General features: G+C 39.6%; 1 protein-coding gene, 1 long non-coding RNA gene and 1 pseudogene across 2 annotated transcripts; all 3 read left to right on the top strand.

Annotated features, from left to right (window-relative positions):
* Positions 1–3,493: 3,493 nt before the first annotated feature.
* LOC139950224 (uncharacterized) lies at positions 3,494–8,485 on the top strand. The gene is made up of 2 exons (XM_071948841.1): positions 3,494–3,642; positions 6,630–8,485. The coding sequence occupies exon 2, from the start codon at positions 6,647–6,649 to the stop codon at positions 8,351–8,353; it is 1,707 nt and encodes a 568-aa protein (XP_071804942.1). The 5' UTR covers positions 3,494–3,642; positions 6,630–6,646; the 3' UTR covers positions 8,354–8,485.
* A 126-nt stretch (positions 8,486–8,611) lies between these two features.
* Positions 8,612–17,266, top strand: LOC139950225 (uncharacterized). The gene is made up of 2 exons (XR_011787626.1): positions 8,612–8,861; positions 16,129–17,266. It is a non-coding gene; the product is annotated as an uncharacterized lncRNA (long non-coding RNA).
* A 977-nt stretch (positions 17,267–18,243) lies between these two features.
* LOC139951023 (uncharacterized) lies at positions 18,244–24,823 on the top strand (annotated as a pseudogene).
* The last annotated feature ends 1,130 nt before the right edge of the window (positions 24,824–25,953 follow it).

Consider the following 25,953-nt stretch of genomic DNA (forward strand, 5'->3'; position numbering starts at 1 on the left):
CGCTTGCGAAACCTCTTTATTACTCATGAGAGCCCGACAGAGGTGCACCCAACTGAAAAAGTCCCATAGTAATTCAAATGCTTAAATATTCAAAAATTCTCAAAAAATAATTTTTAAGTCTCTCAGGCCTCTTGAAAACTAATCAGATTATTTTCAGACCCTTAGTACCTTAGAAGAAGAAAAACAACGTCGTTTTTCCCAAAACGACTTGCAGCAAGTTCACTACACTAACTATAGGCCGTCTTTCATGTGCCAAGCTAATATCATAATGTGTATGCCCGCAACATCTTTTGAAATAGCGTTTTTGGGGGTCAAACAAACAGATAGTGTAATTACACCATTGGTAATCTGGGGGCTCTAGCGTGCTTCAGCTTTTGATGAGATTTGATAAATAGTTGGTCCTATTTCGCTTGGAAATGGGAGGAGTGCTTCACGAAGTCGGTTTCGGAAAAAAAAAGTGCCCCCAAACTTTTTAAAGTATGCTGTCGACCCGCTCGACCCCCGTCGCTTCATTGGTTTGGCTTTATAATAAATGCATACCAAGATGGTAGCAGAAACTGAGCAACCCGATCAAGTTGTAAGTGGTTGCGTTCGATTAGTTTCCCAGGGTCGACCCAGCGGTGCTCACTCGGCTGGGAAAAGCTAATCGAACGATCACACTCGCCCTCTCGTGGTGACATCATGCACCTCGGGTCACCCCCATAGTGACCCACTCCACAAGCAGGGAACTTGGGGCTGACCCGGGTGAGCCCCTGTAATGAAGTCAAAGCTATTCGAACGCACCGGGGCAGCCCGGTATCGACCCAGGGAAGCTAAACGAACGTACCCTAAGAGAAGCTCGTGGCGAGTCGCCATTGCGTTGTCTCCCTTTCCAGGCGCTAATTGGGAAAACGGCTCTACTACGAAACTATTCAAGCCACAAAAGGCCTTGGGAAAAAAAGACGTATCCATTTCATTCATTCGCAGATTTTCTAAACGGATTCGTAGAATTCTAACCCTTAAAGGCAGTGGATCATTACTCAAAATAATTATTACCATACAACCTTTGCAGTGGTAACGAGTAGTGGGGAGAGGTTGAAAGTATAAAACATTATGAGAACGGCTCCCTCTGAAAGTAACGTAGTTTTCGAGAAAGAAGTAATTTTCCCACGAATTTGATTTTGAGACCTTAGAATTTGAGGTCTCGAAATCAAGCATCTGAAAGCACACAACAACTTCGTGTATAATCAAGGGTGTTTTTTTTCTTTCAATTATTATCTCGCAACTTCGACTACCAATTGAGCTCAAATTTCCACAGGTTTGATACTTTATGCATATGTTGAGATACACCAAGCGAGCTATGCCTTTAACAATTACCAGAAGTGTCCAGTGTCTTTAATAAACCAAACTTGCAAAGAACTTGGACAAACTGGTAAATCATCAATAGTAATATGCGACTGAGGCCTTGGGCTATTTAAGAACTCCATTTATTTCCTTCCTTCTTAAAGCCATTATACACTTTCGGTAAACAGTATTGTCCAAGTCCCACACTTCGTGTATCACAACTTATATATAAAATAACAAACATGTGAAAATTTAGGCTCAATCGGTCATCGGAGTTGGGAGATATAACGGGAAAACCCACTCTTGTTTCCGCACGTTTCGCCGTGTCATGACATGTGTTTAAAATAAATCCGTAATTCTCGCTAACGAGAATTTATATTGTTTTAATGTTTTCTCAAAAAGCATTCCATGGAACATCATTTCAAGAGAATTTGTTCACCATTACCTTCTGTAAACCCTGTAAATTATGTGTAAATCTGTGAACTCTTTTTTCCTTCTCTGTACCGAAAGTGTATACTGGCTTTAAAGACACTGGACACTATTCGTAATTGTCAAAGACCAGTGTTCACAATGAATGAAGCAAGTAACAAACCTGGGAAAATTTGAGCTCAATCAGTCGTCGAAGTTGCGAGATAGTCTTAATGAGAACAAAGCACCCTTGGCACACAAACTTGCGTGGTTTCAGATGTTTGATTTCGAGACCTCAATTTTTAAACTTGAGGTCTCGAAATCAGATTGTGGAAAATTACTTCTTTCACGAAAACTACATTACTTTAGAAGGAACCGTTTATCACAATGCTTTATACTAACCTCTCCCCATTACTCGTAATCAAGAAAGGTTTTATGATAATAATTATTTTAGTAGTTAATACCAATACTAGTGTCCACTGCCTTTAAGGAAGGTTTTGGTAAACTTAAATGTAGCTCGGGAGCAAATGGCACCGTCACAGCGGCAACAATACTGTGACACACCGCCGCGGCGCAGAGTGTCGGGTGAAATAAACAATCACCACATGACTGTTTACATCTAAATCTTGTAAGTGGTGATTAAGGTCTACCAGCTGGCAAGGTTTCTCAGAAACAAAAACAACGCAACTGGTAAACATTTTTTGAGTTATGACCTAATATTATGTCAATCACTGACGGCGGCATGCAGGGCAAGCAGGGGGGGGGGGCAGCGATTCAACGGCACTGGACAAAATGACCTTCGGTTGAATTGTCAAAGAACAGTATATTCTCACTTGGTGTTCCCAACATCATAGGCATAAAATAACACATCTGTAAAAATGTTGACTAGATTGATCATCAAACTTGATATAACGCGAACTTGAGAATCGAATGAGCACCCTTATGTTGCATTACTTTGTGTGCTTTCAGATGCATAATAATTTTAAAGGCAGTGGACACTATTGGTAATTACTCAAAATAACTTTTAGCATAAAACCATTATTGATCACGTGTAATGGGGAGAGGTTGATGGTATAAAACATTGTGAGAAATGGCTCCCTCTGAAGTAACGTAGTTTTCGGGAAAGAAGTAATTTTCCACGAATTTGATTTCGAGACGTCAGAAATAGATGAGGTCTCGAAATCAACTTGCATCTGAAAGCACACAACTTCAAGTGACAAGGGTGTGTTTTTCTTTCATTATTATCTCGTAACTTCGACGACCAATTGAGCTCAAATTTTCACAGGTTTGTTATTTTGTGCATATGTTGAGATACACCAAGTGAGAAGACTAGTCTTTGACAATTACCAATAGTGTCCAGTGTCTATAAGTCTTTTATTATTTTGAGCGATAAATAACCTCTTTCTCTAAAACTACGTTAACTACTTTAGAGGGAGCCGCGTTTCAACAGCTTTCCACTGCTCGTACCAAGCATAGAGCTCTATGTACCAAGTAAGTTTTTATGCTAACAATTATTTTGAGTAAGCCTACCAAAAGTGTTCATACACTGCCTTTAACTCTGTGTACACGACCACACACAACCCCCATGGACGGGGGGGGGGGGGGTGGGTGGAGGCGGGGCTTGTCGACAACTCAAGGCCATCAGGTCACGTACCAGTCACCCAATGACGTCAAAACATCCTGGTTTCTCGCTAAACGGTAAAGAGATTAATCACGTGATGACAGGAAACTCAACCAACAGGCGGTCCAACCCTAAACACAGCATTATATAAAGCGGTAGCGTGGAAAACAAACTTTCACTTTTATGAAGTCGTCGAGACAGCAGCAGACATTCCATCCAGAACCCAAGTTAGTTTTGCTCGTTTTCACACAGTCGTCTAGAGGTATCAGACTTAAGATATTGTTGATAAGGTAAGATTTGTCTCCTTTATATGTATGTACATTCTCCGTCATCAAGTGACTACTGGACTTTCTATTTTATTCTTGACAACAGTTTTTCTCCTTTGTCCTTTTCCGGTGCGGTCCTATAAGCCGCTATTTTTGTTTAGTGTGGAGAGCGTTGATTTTTGTTTTGAATTTTAAACAAAAACTCATAAATTGTTGTCGTTAGTTTAGAAGGAAAGCCACGGCGAAATTTGTTAGCGAGGGTGGTCATCGCATGGGGGGTATGCCACGGCCTGGCGTTTGCATGGTGCTGACAACAACCGAATTCTAAAATGTCACTTTTACTACTACCTTCTGAGTGTGTCCTAATTAAGGGACAAAACTTTACTAATATTACAACATAGTGAGGGTACCTTTGGTAATAAATTACTCAAACAATTTACCATATTATAAGTTTGTTGGTATACCGAAATCGAGGCAACACTCGTGATTTTTGCTGTGTTATTAAAGGCAGTGGACACCATTGGTAATTAGAAAAAAATGATTAGCATAAAACTTTACTTGGTATAACTAGTATTGGGGAGAGGTTGATAGTGTAAAACAATGTGAGAAACGGTTTCCTCTGAAGTGACATAGTTTTCTTCGAGAAAGCCACGAACCTGATTTCGAGACTTCAGATTTAGAATTTGAGGTCTCAAAATCATCCATCTAAAAGCACACAACTTCGTGTGACAAGGGTGTTTTTTTTTCTGTCACTATTATCTCGCAACTTCGACGACCAATTCAGCTCAACTTCGTGTGACAAGGGTGTTTTTTCTGTCACTATTATCTCGCAACTTCGACGACCAATTCAGCTCAAATTTTTACAGGTTTGTTATTTTATGCATATGTTGAGATACACCAACTGTGAAGGCTGGTCTTTGACAATTACTAATAGTGTCCAGTGTGTTTAATAGAAAACCGTGCAGTGTATTCCAACATATGCATAAAATAACAAATCTGTGAACATTTGGACTCAATTGGTCTTCGCAGTTGCAAGAGCTATACTTTCAGATGCCTAAAAAGGCTTCATCAGGCCTGAAGTCTTTTGGAGTGGTATCCTCTTTCTCGAAAACTACGTAACTTTAGAGTGAGCCGTTTCTCACAATGTGTTATATTATTAACAGCTCTCCATTGCTCGTTACCAAAATTAAGTTTTTATTTGTATACGCTAACAACTGTTTTGAATAATACCAAATAGTGTCCGGTGCCTTTAGTTAAAGTTTGATATATTTATGCTAAATCAAATCTTGACTCATATTTGTAAAAAGGTCTTATAGGTATTTTATTAAGCATTTTGCACTGTGCTACGGGAGTGTGTGGGTTGCACCTCTGGGGTGTCTCACACCTAGATCAATCACCGCCCCCCCCCCCGCCCCAGGGATTAACAAAATAAACAGAACAAATTTCTGTTTGTTTTAAAATGTTTGTTTTTTTTTAAGAATCTTAGATTGAGTTGTTTTGACAGATTGCTTGAAGTATTATTAAAGCACAATGTTGTTAGCGTCACTATGCATGACCAGTAAAACGATTCCTTGTAAAATGTAAGGCAAAACAAAACAAAAATACCAGTTGATCGTCCCCTCTTTTATCCTTTTTTTAAGGCCGCATTCTTTTTCTTTTATTTTGTAATTTTTACAATGTTTTTTTTTGAAAGAAAGACAAATTTTCTGTGTATTTCTAGTTAACTTACTAATCTTTTAAGAACTTGTAACTAATAAAGTAAGTGGTGACTTTAAACTCAAGAACTTGTGGCTATATATAGTTTGAATTAAAATGCTTGGCGGCCATCTTTTAAAGCAATAAACAAATAAAACTGCCCTCATCCTTCTCTTTTTGGAAAAACCCGGACGCTCATACTGGTATTATTTTTGACTTGCCCTAAATAGCAGAGCAAACAGCTACGCAAATTGTTTCAGTTACTCAAAAATCTACTCAATGTTATAGCATAGTCTGCACAAAACTTTCAGGTCTAAACATTTAGCTATATGCAACGCTATCTGGTCGAAATCGTCACGGTTTCCTGGTGACGTTGGAAAACATCTATCGTCTGCAAAAAAAAAAATTACCTGGTGATTTGTTCGCATCAGGGATTTGATGCATTGCATGGTGAGGTATCAATGTTTATTTTGGTTTGCATAAACACCGTGTGTGTATCTGTTTGGTAGTACAAGTTACAGGTTAAAAAGCCACCCTTTCTGAACAGAACAACAATTAAAAGTTCACAGATTTACAGATAACTTACAGGGTTTACAGAAGGTAATGGTGAAAGACTTTCCTTGAAATTATTCCATAAAATGCTTTACTTTTTGAGAAAAACACTAAAACAATTATCAATTCTCGATATCGAGAATAACGGATTTCTTTGAAACACATGTCATGACACGGCGAAACTTGCGGAAACAAGGGTGGGTTTTCCCGTTACTTTCTCCCGACTCCGATGACCGATTGAGCCTAAATTTTCACAGGTTTGTTATTTAATATGTAAGTTGTGATACACGAAGTGTGGGCCTGTGGACAATACTGTTTACCGATGTTGTGCGATTGCTTTAAGAAATGTGTCAACCTACCCCCTTAAAAAATCATTAAATAATTAATTTTGCCGCAGAAGACCCCCGCAGTGTACCAGAGCCGTGCTGCACTATACACGGCCCTGACAGTTTTTATAATGGTACCCTCCCCTGCTTGGTTGTTGGGCAATCTTTTTGTTAGACTTGCCTCGGTGACGTCCCCTGTTGTGTTTTGGACGGACGTATGCCAAACATGTAACCTAACTTTTTCCCGGGTTAGCGTGACTGACGTACCTTTATGCAAATTTCGGGCACGTCAAATTTACCGATTAGGTTGCATTTTTCAAAAAAAAAAAAAAAAAAAAGAGACGGTAGGCCTACGTCAAAGAAGCGGGAAAGCTCACCACTTGGTTTTTATGGGATTCAGAAAAAATAACTCATTCATAATTTTGTCTTCTTTCACAGACGCAGGTGTGTCCACAATGGCGGCGCTGACTGTTTGCAAGATGTCAGTAATCTTTCTAGCGATGTTCCTTCTCGGCCACCATAGAGTCCAAACCTTCAAACTGAACAATGACGTTCTGTCGTTCGTAGATACTGATTCATCAGTCGAGACGGAGCACGGTAGTTCTCGTCCAGATCCGTCATCATACCACTCAATGGAAGATGATCACAATGATTACAGTGATTCTGAAGATGATGATCATGATAACGATGATGATCATGATGATGCTTCGTCAATACAACTATCGGCTCTGCAGGCCGAGTCATCTGTTCCTGATGATGATCCGGACTTTGTTCCGTCAGAAATTGATTTGTCTAACGACTCTCCGAGTTCCTCATCTGATGACCACGAGCCGGAAGATCTGGACTTTGTTCCGTCAGAAATTGATTTGTCTAACGACTCTGATGCGATCTCCCATGACTACGAGTCAGAAGATCCGGACTTTGTTCCGTCAGAAATTGATTTGTCTAACGACTCTCCGAGTTCCTCATCTGATGACCACGAGCCGGAAGATCTGGACTTTGTTCCGTCAGAAATTGATTTGTCTAACGACTCTGATGCGATCTCCCATGACTACGAGTCAGAAGATCCGGACTTTGTTCCGTCAGAAATTGATTTGTCTAACGACTCTCCGAGTTCCTCATCTGATGATGACCACGAGCCCGAAGATCTGGACTTTGTTCCGTCAGAAATTGATTTGTCTAACGACTCTGATGCGATCTCCCATGACTACGAGTCAGAAGATCCGGACTTCATTCCTTCAGAAATTGATTTGTCTAACGACTCTCCGAGTTCCTCATCTGATGACCACGAGCCGGAAGATGTGGACTTTGTTCCGTCAGAAATTGATTTGTCTAACGGCTCTGATGCGATCTCCCATGACTACGAGTCGGAAGATCCGGACTTTGTTCCGTCAGAAGTTGATTTGTCTAACGACTCTCCGAGTTCCTCATCTGATGACCACGAGCCGGAAGATCTGGACTTTGTTCCGTCAGAAATTGATTTGTCTAACGACTCTGATGCGATCTCCCATGACTACGAGTCAGAAGATCCGGACTTTGTTCCGTCAGAAATTGATTTGTCTAACGACTCTCCGAGTTCCTCATCTGATGACCACGAGCCGGAAGATCTGGACTTTGTTCCGTCAGAAATTGATTTGTCTAACGACTCTGATGCGATCTCCCATGACTACGAGTCAGAAGATCCGGACTTTGTTCCGTCAGAAATTGATTTGTCTAACGACTCTCCGAGTTCCTCATCTGATGATGACTACGAGTCAGAAGATCCGGACTTTGTTCCGTCAGAAATTGATTTGTCTAACGACTCTCCGAGTTCCTCATCTGATGATGACCACGAGTCAGAAGATCCGGACTTTGTTCCGTCAGAAATTGATTTGTCTAACGACTCTCCGAGTTCCTCATCTGATGATGACCACGAGCCCGAAGATCCGGACTTCATTCCTTCAGAAATTGATTGTCTAACGACTCTCCGAGTTCCTCATCTGATGACCACGAGCCGGAAGATGTGGACTTTGTTCCGTCAGAAATTGATTTGTCTAACGGCTCTGATGCGATCTCCCATGACTACGAGTCGGAAGATCCGAGTTTTGTACCGTCAGAAGTTGATTTGTCTAACGACTCTCCGAGTTCCTCATCTGATGACCAAGAGTCAGAAGATTCGGTAATTGCTCAGTCAGATCTGCCAGTTGAACAGTCCAAATATTCGCAAGAGACACATGGCATTGGTTCGTATCCAAGCCCCCAGTTGAGAGAGCATGCCAAAGATAAGACATCCAAAAGGCGCAGGAAACAGTGGGGCGGTTCACCCCCTATCCGACGACTGAATGAAATCAGACAAGCAGACGCTGAATATTTAGCTGTTCCGACCTACCGTCGGAACAGGTATTGTTTTCGTCGAGATTTTTATTATTTTTATTATTAGCTGTTCCGATCCAGTCGGAACAGCTATTGTTTTTGTCGAGATTTTTATTATTTTTAGCTGTTCCGACCTACCGTCGGAACAGGTATTGTTTTCGTCGAGATTTTTATTATTTTTATTATTATTAGCTGTTCCGACCTACCGTCGGAACAGGTATTGTTTTCGTCGAGATTTTTATTATTTTTATTATTAGCTGTTCCGACCTACCGTCGGAACAGGTATTGTTTTCGTCGAGATTTTTATTATTTTTATTAGCTGTTCCGACCTACCGTCGGAACAGGTATTGTTTTCGTCGAGATTTTTATTATTTTTATTATTATTCTTTGTTTCTCGCCAAAACCCCATTGCATTTGTACACGTTTTTTCTTTAAGCCTAATCTCCCAAACCATAATACGAAAGAGTGAGTTTATTATACCAAATTGTAGCTTAGAACATAAGCTTTACTCTAAATGCAAAACAAAATTAAAATCTTAATTAATTAACCACGTAATCTTCATTTGAATATAACTGGATGCAGTCGCTTCAATGTTATTCTTAAATATTCTCTTTGGTAAATGCCATACAGTATATACCTATCATGAGTTGTGACTTCTTGAGATGAGTATACGCATTTGAATACAACTGGATGCAGTCGCTTCCATGTTATTGTTAAACATTCTGTATGGTAAATGCAATTCAGTATGTACCTATCATGAGTTTTGACTTCTTGAGAGAAGTCTACTCAAGGGTCCTTTTGTTGTTTTTCTACTTACGTTCTGGACCACAGCAAATTCTCCTTTTATTCGTTTCCTAACCGAGTTCTGGACGTACACGAAGGCATAGGGTTTTCGTTTAACGAACGTGCGCAATTGAATAGGGGTTTTTGACGACGACGACACACCACCGTGTCCACATATTTACACTAAACTAAAACAGTTTGAAGATAATGATAGTTAAAAGCTTCCCTTAACACATTACTTGCTGTGGTGTTGTAGTTTTTGAGAAATTAGTGAAAAAACTGTCAACATATGACTGGGACCGAGTTGGTTTGGGACCGAGTTGACCGGCTTCGTTTCAGGCGACGAGCGTGAACGACGAAAATAGAACGCCAGGGATTTTGAATCATTTACGGGTGAAGTCACCTTGTTTGCGCCGGGGACCATTTGCCTAAACTAATTCAAGTATTTCGCTTTCTTTTCAGAAATTATACCATGACATACAAAAACTCTTTGGCAGGAATACAAAAGCAGCGATTTTATTATGCTGACGTTTCTCTTGTGGTTGAGTGGGTCATTTGTATAAAGCTGCTTATAATGAATAGGCAAAACATTTTGCTTTATAAAAAAGCATAAATTGAGCAGAATAGTGGCTTAATGTTACAGAGCTGCTTATATAATCAATAGGCAAAACATTTTGCTTTAAAAAAAATTGCAGATCAGCAGAATACCTTGATTCACAACTTGTACTTGTATTTGCTGTGTTTAGCTGCTTTTTGTGTTTAAAAATCTTTAGTGTAGTCTGGTCCAGGGCTAATGGCTTTTAAAGGAAAGAATCGCATCGCTTACGTAATCATGGAATTGTGCTTACGCTAAGCGTATTTAACAGCTCAGCAGGGAATGTGTTCTTGAGCGTCACAATTCACAATAAAAAAAGCTACAGTTGACTAATTGTGCTCAAGTCCTGCAAAACTGAAAACACGGAACAGCTTTGTGTTTGTTCACAAACACCTAATGTCTAGTTATTATTATTATTATTATTCTTTGTTTCTCGCCAAAACCCCATTGCATTTGTACACGTTTTTTCTTTAAGCCTAATCTCCCAAACCATAATACGAAAGAGTGAGTTTATTATACCATATTGTAGCTTAGAACATAAGCTTTACTCTAAATGTAAAAAAAATTGAAAATCTTAATTAATTAACCACGTAATCTTCATTTGAATATAACTGGATGCAGTCGCTTCAATGTTATTGTTAAATATTCTCTTTGGTAAATGCCATACAGTATGTACCTATCATGAGTTGTGACTTCTTGAGATGAGTATACGCATTTGAATATAACTGGATGCAGTCGCTTCCATGTTATTGTTAAACATTCTCTATGGTAAATGCAATTCAGTATGTACCTATCATGAGTTGTGACTTCTTGAGAGAAGTCTACTCAAGTCTCCTTTTGTTGTTTTTCTACTTACGTTCTGGACCACAGCGAATTCTCTTTTTATTCGTTTCCTAACCGAGTTCTGGACGTACACGAAGGCATAGGGTTTTCGTTTAACGAACGTGCGCAATTGAATAGGGGTTTTTGACGACGACGACACACCATCGTGTCCACACATTCTACATGTACCTCCATGTTTACACTAAACTTAAACAGTTTGAAGATAATGATAGTTGAAAGCTTCCCTTAACATATTACTTGCTGTGGTGTTGTAGTTTTTGAGAAATTAGTGAAAAAAATGTCAGCGTATGACTGGGACCGAGTTGGTTTGGGACCGAGTTGACCGGCTTCGTTTCAGGCGACGAGCGTGGACGACGAAAATAGAACGCCAGGGATTTTGAATCATTTACGGGTGAAGTCACCTTGTTTGCGCCGGGGACCATTTGTCTAAACTAATTCAAGTATTTCGCTTTCTTTTCGGAAATTATACCATGACATACAAAAACTCTTTGGCAGGAATACAAAAGCAGCGATTTTATTATGCTGACGTTTCTCTTGTGGTTGAGTGGGTCATTTGTATAAAGCTGCTTATAATAAATAGGCAAAACATTTTGCTTTATAAAAATGCATAAATTGAGCAGAATAGTGGCTTAATGTTGTAGAGCTGCTTATATAATCAATAGGCAAAACATTTTGCTTTAAAATAAATTGCAGATCAGCAGAATACCTTGATTCACAACTTGTACTTGTATTTGCTGTGTTTAGCTGCTTTTTGTGTTTAAAAATCTTTAGTGTAGTTTGGTCCAGGGCCAATGGCTTTTAAAGGAAAGAATCGCAGCGCTTGCGTAATCATGGAATTGTGCTTACGCTAAGCGTATTTAACAGCTTAGCAGGGAATGTGTTCTTGAGCGTCACAATTCGCAATAAAAAAAGCTACAGTTGACTATGTGCTCAAGTCCTGTAAAACTGAAAACAACAGTGACTTAAAAATTTGATTTGCAATCTCAGGATAATACCAGTGGTTTACTTACGTGCAAAAGTAGGCCGGGGCGACTAGTGTGCTTTAGTGTTAAAGTCGCGGCTACAAATTATTATTTGAGTTACGACTACAAATTATTATTTGAGTCGCGACTACTATTTTTCTCTACTCTGTTATAATCGTGCTCAAACGTTGACTACAAAAATTGTCCCGACTACCTGTCCAGTGAAATACTGGTTGTGTTGCTTCTTACTATTCGCAACATATAATTTAACGTGCGCTTGCAACACTTTGCGGCACAAGTCTTGAGAATCCGTAATTTATCGCGGCAAGCGTCCAAGTTGGGTTTGAGGGGCGATTAGTCGAGTTTGTAAATTTCACTAGTCACCCAGGCCTATCATGATGGGAACTTGCCTATTAAGGTTTTATCGCGAATTGCAAAATTTCAAGAGAGGGCGTTGCGAGCGCGAGTCGTACAAACTGCATAGTAACCGCCCCATATTCCTTCCCAAAATGCATTGCGGTTCTGAATCGCAATAAACCTTATGAAAAATCTTGTGCAAATGGGCCCAATGTCGTGCTCTGCTCTGGAAGCAAAGATTCAGTGCTTAGCAGAAGCAGTGAATTCTGCGCTTACGTCAAGCAAAATACACTGCTTAGCAGGGATTTCTTTTGTTTGTGTGCTTCCAAGCTCGCACATTTTATTCCGCGCATGCACATTAAGCCGAAAATGGTGATCGTAGGTGCAGAGTTTGGTGGTTACGAGTTCAGTAAAATCCACTCGAACAAGATCAAACATCAAACCACCAACCAAATACAAGGATTTTATCCTCAAGTAGTTTGTCACATGGCAATGGACTCTAAAGATACTAGCATGAACTCAAGAAACCAACCAAATTAAACAATCCTGAGTCAAATGCAAGTTTTTACATTATTCAACTAGGGACCACTTATCTTATATACCGCCCTCTATTGACAAGTGACTGAAAATCCTTGCAACACCATATCTCAAGGAGTGCAGGACCAATTTTTACACTGTAGTGAAGACTCCGTGGGGCATGGACATTAATTTTGAAAAACTGTGACATCAAGTTGACCTCTACTTCCAGGTCAACCGGAAGTGGGACCATATCTCAAGAGTTACACAACCGATTAAAAAAAAATTCTTCAGTTATAGACTCCTTAGGACTTAAAATTTGTTGGGAAAAACCGTGACCTCATTTTGACCTCTTCTTCCGTGTCAACTGGAAGTGGGACCATATCTCAAGTACTATTCAACCGATTTTAAAACTTTTTTTCAGTTTTAGACCCCCTTGGGCATTGGAGATTAGCCTTAGGTTACCGTGACCCCATGTCGACCTCTACTTTGGGGTCAACCGGAAGTGGCACCATAACTCAAGACACTATTCAACAATTTCAAACTTTTTTTCAGTTATAGGCTCCTTGGTCATTTTAGCACATAATCCAAGCAAAAGAACACGGAACAGCTTTGTGTTTGTTCACAAACACCTAATGTCTAGTTATTATTATTATTATTATTCTTTGTTTCTCGCCAAAACCCCATTGCATTTGTACACGTTTTTTCTTTAAGCCTAATCTCCCAAACCATAATACGAAAGAGTGAGTTTATTATACCATATTGTAGCTTAGAACATAAGCTTTACTCTAAATGTAAAAAAAATTGAAAATCTTAATTAATTAACCACGTAATCTTCATTTGAATATAACTGGATGCAGTCGCTTCAATGTTATTGTTAAATATTCTCTTTGGTAAATGCCATACAGTATGTACCTATCATGAGTTGTGACTTCTTGAGATGAGTATACGCATTTGAATATAACTGGATGCAGTCGCTTCCATGTTATTGTTAAACATTCTCTATGGTAAATGCAATTCAGTATGTACCTATCATGAGTTGTGACTTCTTGAGAGAAGTCTACTCAAGTCTCCTTTTGTTGTTTTTCTACTTACGTTCTGGACCACAGCGAATTCTCTTTTTATTCGTTTCCTAACCGAGTTCTGGACGTACACGAAGGCATAGGGTTTTCGTTTAACGAACGTGCGCAATTGAATAGGGGTTTTTGACGACGACGACACACCATCGTGTCCACACATTCTACCTCCATGTTTACACTAAACTTAAACAGTTTGAAGATAATGATAGTTGAAAGCTTCCCTTAACATATTACTTGCTGTGGTGTTGTAGTTTTTGAGAAATTAGTGAAAAGAATGTCAGCGTATGACTGGGACCGAGTTGGTTTGGGACCGAGTTGACCGGCTTCGTTTCAGGCGACGAGCGTGGACGACGAAAATAGAACGCCAGGGATTTTGAATCATTTACGGGTGAAGTCACCTTGTTTGCGCCGGGGACCATTTGTCTAAACTAATTCAAGTATTTCGCTTTCTTTTCGGAAATTATACCATGACATACAAAAACTCTTTGGCAGGAATACAAAAGCAGCGATTTTATTATGCTGACGTTTCTCTTGTGGTTGAGTGGGTCATTTGTATAAAGCTGCTTATAATAAATAGGCAAAACATTTTGCTTTATAAAAATGCATAAATTGAGCAGAATAGTGGCTTAATGTTATAGAGCTGCTTATATAATCAATAGGCAAAACATTTTGCTTTAAAATAAATTGCAGATCAGCAGAATACCTTGATTCACAACTTGTACTTGTATTTGCTGTGTTTAGCTGCTTTTTGTGTTTAAAAATCTTTAGTGTAGTTTGGTCCAGGGCCAATGGCTTTTAAAGGAAAGAATCGCAGCGCTTGCGTAATCATGGAATTGTGCTTACGCTAAGCGTATTTAACAGCTTAGCAGGGAATGTGTTCTTGAGCGTCACAATTCGCAATAAAAAAAGCTACAGTTGCCTATGTGCTCAAGTCCTGTAAAACTGAAAACAACAGTGACTTAAAAATTTGATTTGCAATCTCAGGATAATACCAGTGGTTTACTTACGTGCAAAAGTAGGCCGGGGCGACTAGTGTGCTTTAGTGTTAAAGTCGCGACTACAAATTATTATTTGAGTCGCGACTACTATTTTTCTCTACTCTGTTATAATCGTGCTCAAACGTCGACTACAAAAATTGTCCCGACTACCTGTCCAGTGAAACACTGGTTGTGTTGCTTCTTACTATTCGAAACATATAATATAACGTGCGCTTGCAACACTTTGCGGCACAAGTCTTGAGAATCCGTAATTTATCGCGGCAAGCGTCCAAGTTGGGTTTGAGGGGCGATTAGTCGAGTTTGTAAATTTCACTAGTCACCCAGGCCTATCATGATGGGAACTTGCCTATTAAGGTTTTATCGCGAATTGCAAAATTTCAAGAGAGGGCGTTGCGAGTGCGAGTCGTACAAACTGCATAGTAACCGCCCCATATTCCTTCCCAAAATGCATTGCGGTTCTGAATCGCAATAAACCTTATGAAAAATCTTGTGCAAATGGGCCCAATGTCGTGCTCTGCTCTGGAAGCACGATTCAGTGCTAAGCAGAAGCAGTGAATTCTGCGCTTACGTCAAGCAAAATACACTGCTTAGCAGGGATTTCTTTTGTTTGTGTGCTTCCAAGCTCGCACATTTTATTCCGCGCATGCACATTAAGCCGAAAATGGTGATCGTAGGTGCAGAGTTTGGTGGTTACGAGTTCAGTAAAATCCACTCGAACAAGATCAAACATCAAACCACCAACCAAATACAAGGATTTTATCCTTAAGTAGTTTGTCACATGGCAAAAGACTCTAAAGATACTAGCATGAACTCAAGAAACCAACCAAATTAAACAATCCTGAGTCAAATGCAAGTTTTTACATTATTCAACTAGGGACCACTTATCTTATATACCGCCCTCTATTGACAAGTGACTGAAAATCCTTGCAACACCATATCTCAAGGAGTGCAGGACCAATTTTTACACTGTAGTGAAGACTCCGTGGGGCATGGACATTAATTTTGAAAAACTGTGACATCAAGTTGACCTCTACTTCCAGGTCAACCGGAAGTGGGACCATATCTCAAGAGTTACACAACCGATTAAAAAAAAATTCTTCAGTTATAGACTCCTTAGGACTTAAAATTTGTTGGGAAAAACCGTGACCTCATTTTGACCTCTTCGTCCGTGTCAACTGGAAGTGGGACCATATCTCAAGTACTATTCAACCGATTTAAAAACTTTTTTTTCAGTTTTAGACCCCTTGGGCATTGGAGATTAGCCTTAGGTTACCGTGACCCCATGTCGACCTCTACTTTGGGGTCAACCGGAAGTGGCACCATAACTCAAGACACTATTCAACAATTTCAAACTTTTTTTTCAGTTATAGGCTCCTTGGTCATTTTAGCACATAATCCAAGCAAAAGAACACGGAACAGCTTTGTGTTTGTTCACAAACACCTAATGTCTAGTTATTATTATTATTCTTTGTTTCTCGCCAAAACCCCATTGCATTTGTACACGTTTTTTCTTTAAGCCTAATCTCCCAAACCATAATACGAAAGAGTGAGTTTATTATACCATATTGTAGCTTAGAACATAAGCTTTACTCTAAATGTAAAAAAAATTGAAAATCTTAATTAATTAACCACGTAATCTTCATTTGAATATAACTGGATGCAGTCGCTTCAATGTTATTGTTAAATATTCTCTTTGGTAAATGCCATACAGTATGTACCTATCATGAGTTGTGACTTCTTGAGATGAGTATACGCATTTGAATATAACTGGATGCAGTCGCTTCCATGTTATTGTTAAACATTCTCTATGGTAAATGCAATTCAGTATGTACCTATCATGAGTTGTGACTTCTTGAGAGAAGTCTACTCAAGTCTCCTTTTGTTGTTTTTCTACTTACGTTCTGGACCACAGCGAATTCTCTTTTTATTCGTTTCCTAACCGAGTTCTGGACGTACACGAAGGCATAGGGTTTTCGTTTAACGAACGTGCGCAATTGAATAGGGGTTTTTGACGACGACGACACACCATCGTGTCCACACATTCTACCTCCATGTTTACACTAAACTTAAACAGTTTGAAGATAATGATAGTTGAAAGCTTCCCTTAACATATTACTTGCTGTGGTGTTGTAGTTTTTGAGAAATTAGTGAAAAGAATGTCAGCGTATGACTGGGACCGAGTTGGTTTGGGACCGAGTTGACCGGCTTCGTTTCAGGCGACGAGCGTGGACGACGAAAATAGAACGCCAGGGATTTTGAATCATTTACGGGTGAAGTCACCTTGTTTGCGCCGGGGACCATTTGTCTAAACTAATTCAAGTATTTCGCTTTCTTTTCGGAAATTATACCATGACATACAAAAACTCTTTGGCAGGAATACAAAAGCAGCGATTTTATTATGCTGACGTTTCTCTTGTGGTTGAGTGGGTCATTTGTATAAAGCTGCTTATAATAAATAGGCAAAACATTTTGCTTTATAAAAATGCATAAATTGAGCAGAATAGTGGCTTAATGTTATAGAGCTGCTTATATAATCAATAGGCAAAACATTTTGCTTTAAAATAAATTGCAGATCAGCAGAATACCTTGATTCACAACTTGTACTTGTATTTGCTGTGTTTAGCTGCTTTTTGTGTTTAAAAATCTTTAGTGTAGTTTGGTCCAGGGCCAATGGCTTTTAAAGGAAAGAATCGCAGCGCTTGCGTAATCATGGAATTGTGCTTACGCTAAGCGTATTTAACAGCTTAGCAGGGAATGTGTTCTTGAGCGTCACAATTCGCAATAAAAAAAGCTACAGTTGCCTATGTGCTCAAGTCCTGTAAAACTGAAAACAACAGTGACTTAAAAATTTGATTTGCAATCTCAGGATAATACCAGTGGTTTACTTACGTGCAAAAGTAGGCCGGGGCGACTAGTGTGCTTTAGTGTTAAAGTCGCGACTACAAATTATTATTTGAGTTACGACTACAAATTATTATTTGAGTCGCGACTACTATTTTTCTCTACTCTGTTATAATCGTGCTCAAACGTTGACTACAAAAATTGTCCCGACTACCTGTCCAGTGAAATACTGGTTGTGTTGCTTCTTACTATTCGCAACATATAATATAACGTGCGCTTGCAACACTTTGCGGCACAAGTCTTGAGAATCCGTAATTTATCGCGGCAAGCGTCCAAGTTGGGTTTGAGGGGCGATTAGTCGAGTTTGTAAATTTCACTAGTCACCCAGGCCTATCATGATGGGAACTTGCCTATTAAGGTTTTATCGCGAATTGCAAAATTTCAAGAGAGGGCGTTGCGAGCGCGAGTCGTACAAACTGCATAGTAACCGCTCCATATTCCTTCCCAAAATGCATTGCGGTTCTGAATCGCAATAAACCTTATGAAAAATCTTGTGCAAATGGGCCCAATGTCGTGCTCTGCTCAAGAAGCAAAGATTCAGTGCTTAGCAGAAGCAGTGAGTTCTGCGCTTACGTCAAGCAAAATACACTGCTTAGCAGGGATTTCTTTTGTTTGTGTGCTTCCAAGCTCGCACATTTTATTCCGCGCATGCACATTAAGCCTAAAATGGTGAGCGTAGGTGCAGAGTTTGGTGGTTACGAGTTCAGTAAAATCCACTCGAACAAGATCAAACATCAAACCACCAACCAAATACAAGGATTTTATCCTTAAGTAGTTTGTCACATGGCAATGGACTCTAAAGATACTAGCATGAACTCAAGAAACCAACCAAATCAAACAATCCTGAGTCAAATGCAATTTTTTGCATTATTCAACTAGGGACCACTTATCTTATATACCGCCCTCTATTGACGAGTGACTGAAAATCCTTGCAACACCATATCTCAAGAAGTGCAGGACCAATTTTTACACTGTAGTGAAGACTCCGTGGGGCATGGACATTAATTTTGAAAAACTATGACATCAAGTTGACCTCTACTTCCGGGTCAACCGGAAGTGGGACCATATCTCAAGAGTTACACAACCGATTAAAAAAAAAAATTCAGTTATAGACTCCTTAGGACTTAAAATTTGTACGGAAAAACCGTGACCTCATTTTGACCTCTTCTTCCGTGTCAACTGGAAGTAGGACCATATCTCAAGTACTATTCAACCGATTTTAAAACTTTTTTCAGTTTTAGACCCCTTGGGCATTGGAGATTAGCCTTAGGTTACCGTGACCACATGTCGACCTCTACTTTGGGGTCAACCGGAAGTTGCACCATAACTCAAGACACTATTCAACATTTTCAAACTTTTTTTCGGTTATAGGCTCCTTGGTCATTTTAGCACATAATCCAAGCAAAAGAACACGGAACAGCTTTGTGTTTGTTCACAAACACCTAATGTCTAGTTATTAGCTGTTCCGATCCAGTCGGAACAGCTATTGTTTTCGTCGAGATTTTTATTATTTTTATTATTATTATTATTCTTTGTTTCTGCCTAAAACCCATAGCATTTGTACACGTTTTTTTCTTTAAGCCTAATCTCCCAAACCATAATACGAAAGAGTGAGTTTATTACACCAAATTGTAGCTTAGAACATAAGCTTTACTCTAAAAGTAATAAAAATAAAAAATCTTAATTAATTAACCACGTAATCATCATTTGAATATAACTGGATGCAGTCGCTTCAATGTTATTCTCAAATATTCTCTTTGGTAAATGCCATACAGTATGTACCTATCATGAGTTGTGACTTCTTGAGATGAGTATACGCATTTGAATATAACTGGATGCAGTCGCTTCCATGTTATTGTTAAACTTTTTCTATGGTAAATGCAATTCAGTATGTACCTATCATGAGTTGTGACTTCTTGAGAGAAGTCTAATCAAGTCTCCTTTTGTTGTTTTTCTACTTACGTTCTGGACCACAGCGAATTCTCTTTTTATTCGTTTCCTAACCGAGTTCCGGACGTACACGAAGGCATAGGGTTTTCATTTAACGAACGTGCGCAATTGAATAGGGGTTTTTGACGACGACGACACACCATCGTGTCCACACATTTACACTAAACTTAAACAGTTTGAAGATAATGATAGTTGAAAGCTTCCCTTAACATATTACTTGCTGTGGTGTTGTAGTTTTTGACAAATTAGTGAAAAAACTGTCAACGTATGACTGGGACCGAGTTGGTTTGGACCGAGTTGACCGGCTTCATTTCAGGCGACGAGCGTGGACGACGAAAATAGAACGCCAGGGATTTTTAATCATTTACGGGTGAAGTCACCTTGTTTGCGCCGGGGACCATTTGCCTAAACTAATTCAAGTATTTCGCTTTCTTTTCGGAAGTTATACCATGACATACAAAAACTCTTTGGCAGGAATACAAAAGCAGCGATTTTATTATGCTGACGTTTCTCTTGTGGTTGAGCGGGTCATTTGTATAAAGCTGCTTATAATAAATAGGCAAACATTTTGCTTTATAAAAATGCATAAATTGAGCAGAATAGTGCCTTAATGTTATAGAGCTGCTTATATAATCAATAGGCAAAACATTTTGCTTTAAAAAAAAATTGCAGATCAGCAGAATACCTTGATTCACAACCTGTACTTGTATATGCTGTGTTTAGCTGCTTTTTGTGTTTAAAAATCTTTAGTGTAGTCTGGTCCAGGGCTAATGGCTTTTAAAGGAAAGAATCGCATCGCTTACGTAATCATGGAATTGTGCTTACGCTAAGCGTATTTAACAGCTCAGCAGGGAATGTGTTCTTGAGCGTCACAATTCACAATAAAAAAAGCTACAGTTGACTAATTGTGCTCAAGTCCTGCAAAACTGAAAACAACAGTGACTTAAAAATTTAATTTGCATTCTCAGGATAATACCCGTGGTTTACTTACGTGCAAAAGTAGGCCGGGGCGACTAGTGTGCTTTAGTGTTAAAGTCGCGACTACAAATAATTATTTGAGTTACGACTACAAATTATTATTTGAGTCGCGACTACTATTTTTCTCTACTCTGTTATAATCGTGCTCAAACGTTGACTACAAAAATTGTCCCGACTACCTGTCTGGTGAAACACTGGTTGTGTTGCTTCTTACTATTCGCAACATATAATATAACGTGCGCTTGCAACACTTTGCGGCACAAGTCTTGAGAATCCGTAATTTATCGCGACAAGCGTCGTAGTTGGGTTTGAGGGGGCGATTTGTTGAGTTTGTAAATTACACTAGTCACCCAGGCCTATCATGATGGGAACTTGCCTATTAAGGTTTTATCGCGAATTGCAAAATTTCAAGAGAGGGCGTTTATCATGATGGGAACTTGCCTATTAAGGTTTTATCGCGAATTGCAAAATTTCAAGAGAGGGCGTTGCGAGCGCGAGTCGTAGAAACTGCATAGTAACCGCCCCATATTCCTTATCAAAATGCATTGCGGTTCTGAATCGCAATGAACCTTATGAAAAAATCTTGTGCAAATGGGCCCAATGTCGTGCTCTGCTCTGGAAGCAACGATTTAGTGCTTAGCAGAAGCAGTGAATTCTGCGCTTACGTCAAGCAAAATACACTGCTTAGCAGGGATTTCTTTTGTTTGTGTGCTTCCAAGCTCGCACATTTTATTCTGCGCATGCACATTAAGCCGAAAATGGTGATCGTAGGTGCAGAGTTTGGTGGTTACGAGTTCAGTAAAATCCACTCGAACAAGATCAAACATCAAACCACCAACCAAATACAAGGATTTTATCCTTAAGTAGTTTGTCACATGGCAATGGACTCTAAAGATACTAGCATGAACTCAAGAAACCAACCAAATTAAACAATCCTGAGTCAAATGCAAGTTTTTACATTATTCAACTAGGGACCACTTATCTTATATACCGCCCTCTATTGACAAGTGACTGAAAATCCTTGCAACACCATATCTCAAGGAGTGCAGGACCAATTTTTACACTGTAGTGAAGACTCCGTGGGGCATGGACATTAATTTTGAAAAACTGTGACATCAAGTTGACCTCTACTTCCAGGTCAACCGGAAGTGGGACCATATCTCAAGAGTTACACAACCGATTAAAAAAAATTCTTCAGTTATAGACTCCTTAGGACTTAAAATTTGTTGGGAAAAACCGTGACCTCATTTTGACCTCTTCTTCCGTGTCAACTGGAAGTGGGACCATATCTCAAGTACTATTCAACCGATTTTAAAACTTTTTTTCAGTTTTAGACCCCTTGGGCATTGGAGATACCGTGACCCCATGTCGACCTCTACTTTGGGTCAACCGGAAGTGGCACCATAACTCAAGACACTATTCAACAATTTCAAACTTTTTTTCAGTTATAGGCTCCTTGGTCATTTTAGCACATAATCCAAGCAAAAGAACACGGAACAGCTTTGTGTTTGTTCACAAACACCTAATGTCTAGTTTGATTTGTACCTCTGCGGACAATTTCTTGACATTACTGATGATGACAGCAATCGTTTCGCAGTTTTGGGCTTTAACTACGCCGGTCGGTCGCAGCCATTTCTTCCCTGTCAAGACCCATCCTCAGTTAGAGAAACTGTGAATTACTTGTACCGTACTCAAACAGACAACCTGAATGCTTTCCAGCAAGTAGTTCGCGATTTACCAGCAGCCTGGCAAAGGTACATAGTCGAGAAAGGCTCTGCCCCAAGAACAGTCCATATCTTCTCTTTCAACGCACCGGCAAATGTTGACGATGTTGTTCAGTTTCTTCAGTTGCGGACTTCAGAACCTTACAGCTCAGCTCGTTTCATCCTTGGCTACGCTAACCAGAGAGTAGAGATGGAAAACGGGCAATCCGACCTGGACGGAGACTTTGTTGATTTAATGGAACAGTTACGCCTAGCAAAGGTGGACGCAGTCCTAGTTTGCGGTCGGTGTCTGAAAGTGGCGGGTTACCCGGTAGGCGGGCGTAGACGCAACACCATGAGGTACGGCATGTCGGCTCTTCCATGGCCAATTAGCTCACAATGTCGCATCGATCAAGAAGATAACATTCCAGGCGCAGACTTCACCCAAAAACATGTAATAGCTTCCAGAAGTCCGTAGCAAAGTGTGCTGTCCGGTCTTTGGACCGTCGCTTATCCAGAGACGATGACACCACCAGAGATGCTGTGTCCGGTCGGGGCACCAACGAAGACCTGCAACGGAAACTGGGTGAAGTCACTAGAATCTGTATAAGAGACAAACGTTGTTGGAGAAAGGAAAGTGCATCAATTCGTGATCTGTTTGTGCCTTCGGTAGAAGTCCCTGGTAGTCATCGTCGAAGAGGACCAAAGTTAGATTTCGGCAAAATAATAGAACGATGTGTTTCAGGGGCACGAAAACTGCCACTTGACTTGGAAGGCTTCCAACGTCACTGATACAAACAGTACAATGTATATTAAGGGAAGGCTATAGGTGGCAGCACATATTATAATCTAGACCTTATCGCAAATACTCGGTACACGCGCTTTAGGCATGGACTGAGGTGCATGCTGGTCTGAACAGGAGTGCGTTTTGGCGACCCCAACCAAAAACTGTTACTGACGTCATAACCAAAACGGTAACCGAGCTCACAACTCGGTTATCGTTCAGTCTGAACAGCAGAACCAACGACCAACAACCGAAACAGTTTTTGGTTGGGATTGCCAAAATGCACTCCAGCATTGTCACTGCGCTCAACCGAACACGCGAAAACGTTCAATCGATGACCAATGTTTCTGGTTTTGGTCGCCAAAACGCACTCTTGATTGCTAGCTAGACCAGCGTGCACCTTAATAAACAGTTAAAGCTTGCGCATTGGGGATTTGCAAAAAGTTTTGTTTCTATTTTGGACATCATTTTGAGCATTCATGCGCACATTTCCTGTTTTGAGTAGGGGACTACGTTGCGACACTTTTTGAAACAATCCTCCACTGGACCCTTCCCATGAAATATGCTCATCACATTCACGCATGCGTACATACCCTGTTGGGTGGCAAACGCCATAGAGTTGTGCACTAAGCAGACACGCAATCGCGTCTGCGTCACGCATCGCACCCATTAGCCGTGTACAAAACAGCGCGATGTTCCCTCATTTTGCCAACCAAAACGTTAGTGCGCACGCGCTATGTGCAATTTACATATATTATCATGGAAAGGGTCTAGGGGAGGTGTGCATAACGGCGTTATTTAATTAATCCTGCAACAGGGAACATGGTGCATAACGACGTTACTAATAACATAGTCTGATCTCAAGACAGGAATTGGCAGTGTAAACTCATCGCTGCAGTGTACACAAAAAAACTTCTCAATTGCAGCAGGACCAACAGGGGGCGCTGTTTGTTTTGATTGTGTGCTTTCAGATGCTTGAAATTGAGACCTCAGTTGAGGTATTGAATTCAATTAAATATTGTAGTGAGAAATCACTTCTTTCTCAAAAACTACTTTACTTCAGCGGGAGCCGTTTCTTACAATGTTTTACACTTTACACTATCCTATCTTTGTGTTGTGTTTTTGTTTTGTTTTGTTTTGGTTTACTGCGCCTTGAACACCCAGCAGGGTGGATATGTGCGCATTACAAGTCTTACTATTATTATTATTATTATTATCAGCTCTCCATTGTTCGTTACCAAAGATTTTATGATCACGGTTATTAATTTGAGTAACTACCAATGTTTCTAGTGCCTTTAATATTATGACGTATATGGACTAAACGTGAAACAAGGCTGACGGACCAGTATGCAAGCTTACAACTGGCCCTTCCGGTTACATAGACGTCACTGGAACGTTTAGAGCACGGAGGTAGAAGGAGAGCAAGCCATTATCCAAAACTATGCACATAATGCTTCTAAATGCTGATGATTAAGTATTTTTGCAAAGTCAAGTTTTGTATAGGTCACTATTTTTTTTAAAGATATCAGTGGAAGAGTTGAGATTTTCGATCTAAATGTATTTTTAAATGTGTTGCGTAGATGGCTGGTCATCTCGCCTCTAAGCAAAGTCGCCCAGTGTGACGAGGGCGAGTTGACTCAGTAACTGTGGGCTAGTTGAAACAGTTGGCGACCTTGCTTGTGGCGACTTTGTATTTATAGACAGTATTGCTGTGGGGCGAGATGACAATATTTACCTCATTTGTTTACAAAGTTGAGGGTTTCTGGTCAACAAATTATTTCTTGGAAACTTTTTACAAGTTTAAACATGCAGTTTGAAAATATTGTTTGTTGTTGTTGTTGTTGTTGTTGTTGTTGTTGTTGTTGTTGTTGTTGTTGTTGTTGTTGTTGTTGTTGTTGTTGTTGTTGTTGTTGTTGTTGTTGTTGTTGTTGTTGTTGTTGTTGTTGTTGTTGTTGTTGTTGTTGTTGTTGTTGTTGTTGTTGTTGTTGTTGTTGTTGTTGTTGTTGTTGTTGTTGTTGTTGTTGTTGTTGTTGTTGTTGTTGTTGTTGTTGTTGTTGTTGTTGTTGTTGTTGTTGTTGTTGTTGTTGTTGTTGTTGTTGTTGTTGTTGTTGTTGTTGTTGTTGTTGTTGTTGTTGTTGTTGTTGTTGTTGTTGTTGTTGTTGTTGTTGTTGTTGTTGTTGTTGTTGTTGTTGTTGTTGTTGTTGTTGTTGTTGTTGTTGTTGTTGTTGTTGTTGTTGTTGTTGTTGTTGTTGTTGTTGTTGTTGTTGTTGTTGTTGTTGTTGTTGTTGTTGTTGTTGTTGTTGTTGTTGTTGTTGTTGTTGTTGTTGTTGTTGTTGTTGTTGTTGTTGTTGTTGTTGTTGTTGTTGTTGTTGTTGTTGTTGTTGTTGTTGTTGTTGTTGTTGTTGTTGTTGTTGTTGTTGTTGTTGTTGTTGTTGTTGTTGTTGTTGTTGTTGTTGTTGTTGTTGTTGTTGTTGTTGTTGTTGTTGTTGTTGTTGTTGTTGTTGTTGTTGTTGTTGTTGTTGTTGTTGTTGTTGTTGTTGTTGTTGTTGTTGTTGTTGTTGTTGTTGTTGTTGTTGTTGTTGTTGTTGTTGTTGTTGTTGTTGTTGTTGTTGTTGTTGTTGTTGTTGTTGTTGTTGTTGTTGTTGTTGTTGTTGTTGTTGTTGTTGTTGTTGTTGTTGTTGTTGTTGTTGTTGTTGTTGTTGTTGTTGTTGTTGTTGTTGTTGTTGTTGTTGTTGTTGTTGTTGTTGTTGTTGTTGTTGTTGTTGTTGTTGTTGTTGTTGTTGTTGTTGTTGTTGTTGTTGTTGTTGTTGTTGTTGTTGTTGTTGTTGTTGTTGTTGTTGTTGTTGTTGTTGTTGTTGTTGTTGTTGTTGTTGTTGTTGTTGTTGTTGTTGTTGTTGTTGTTGTTGTTGTTGTTGTTGTTGTTGTTGTTGTTGTTGTTGTTGTTGTTGTTGTTGTTGTTGT

Source organism: Asterias amurensis, chromosome 18, assembly GCF_032118995.1.
Source record: "Asterias amurensis chromosome 18, ASM3211899v1".
NCBI classification, from domain to species: domain Eukaryota; kingdom Metazoa; phylum Echinodermata; class Asteroidea; order Forcipulatida; family Asteriidae; genus Asterias; species Asterias amurensis.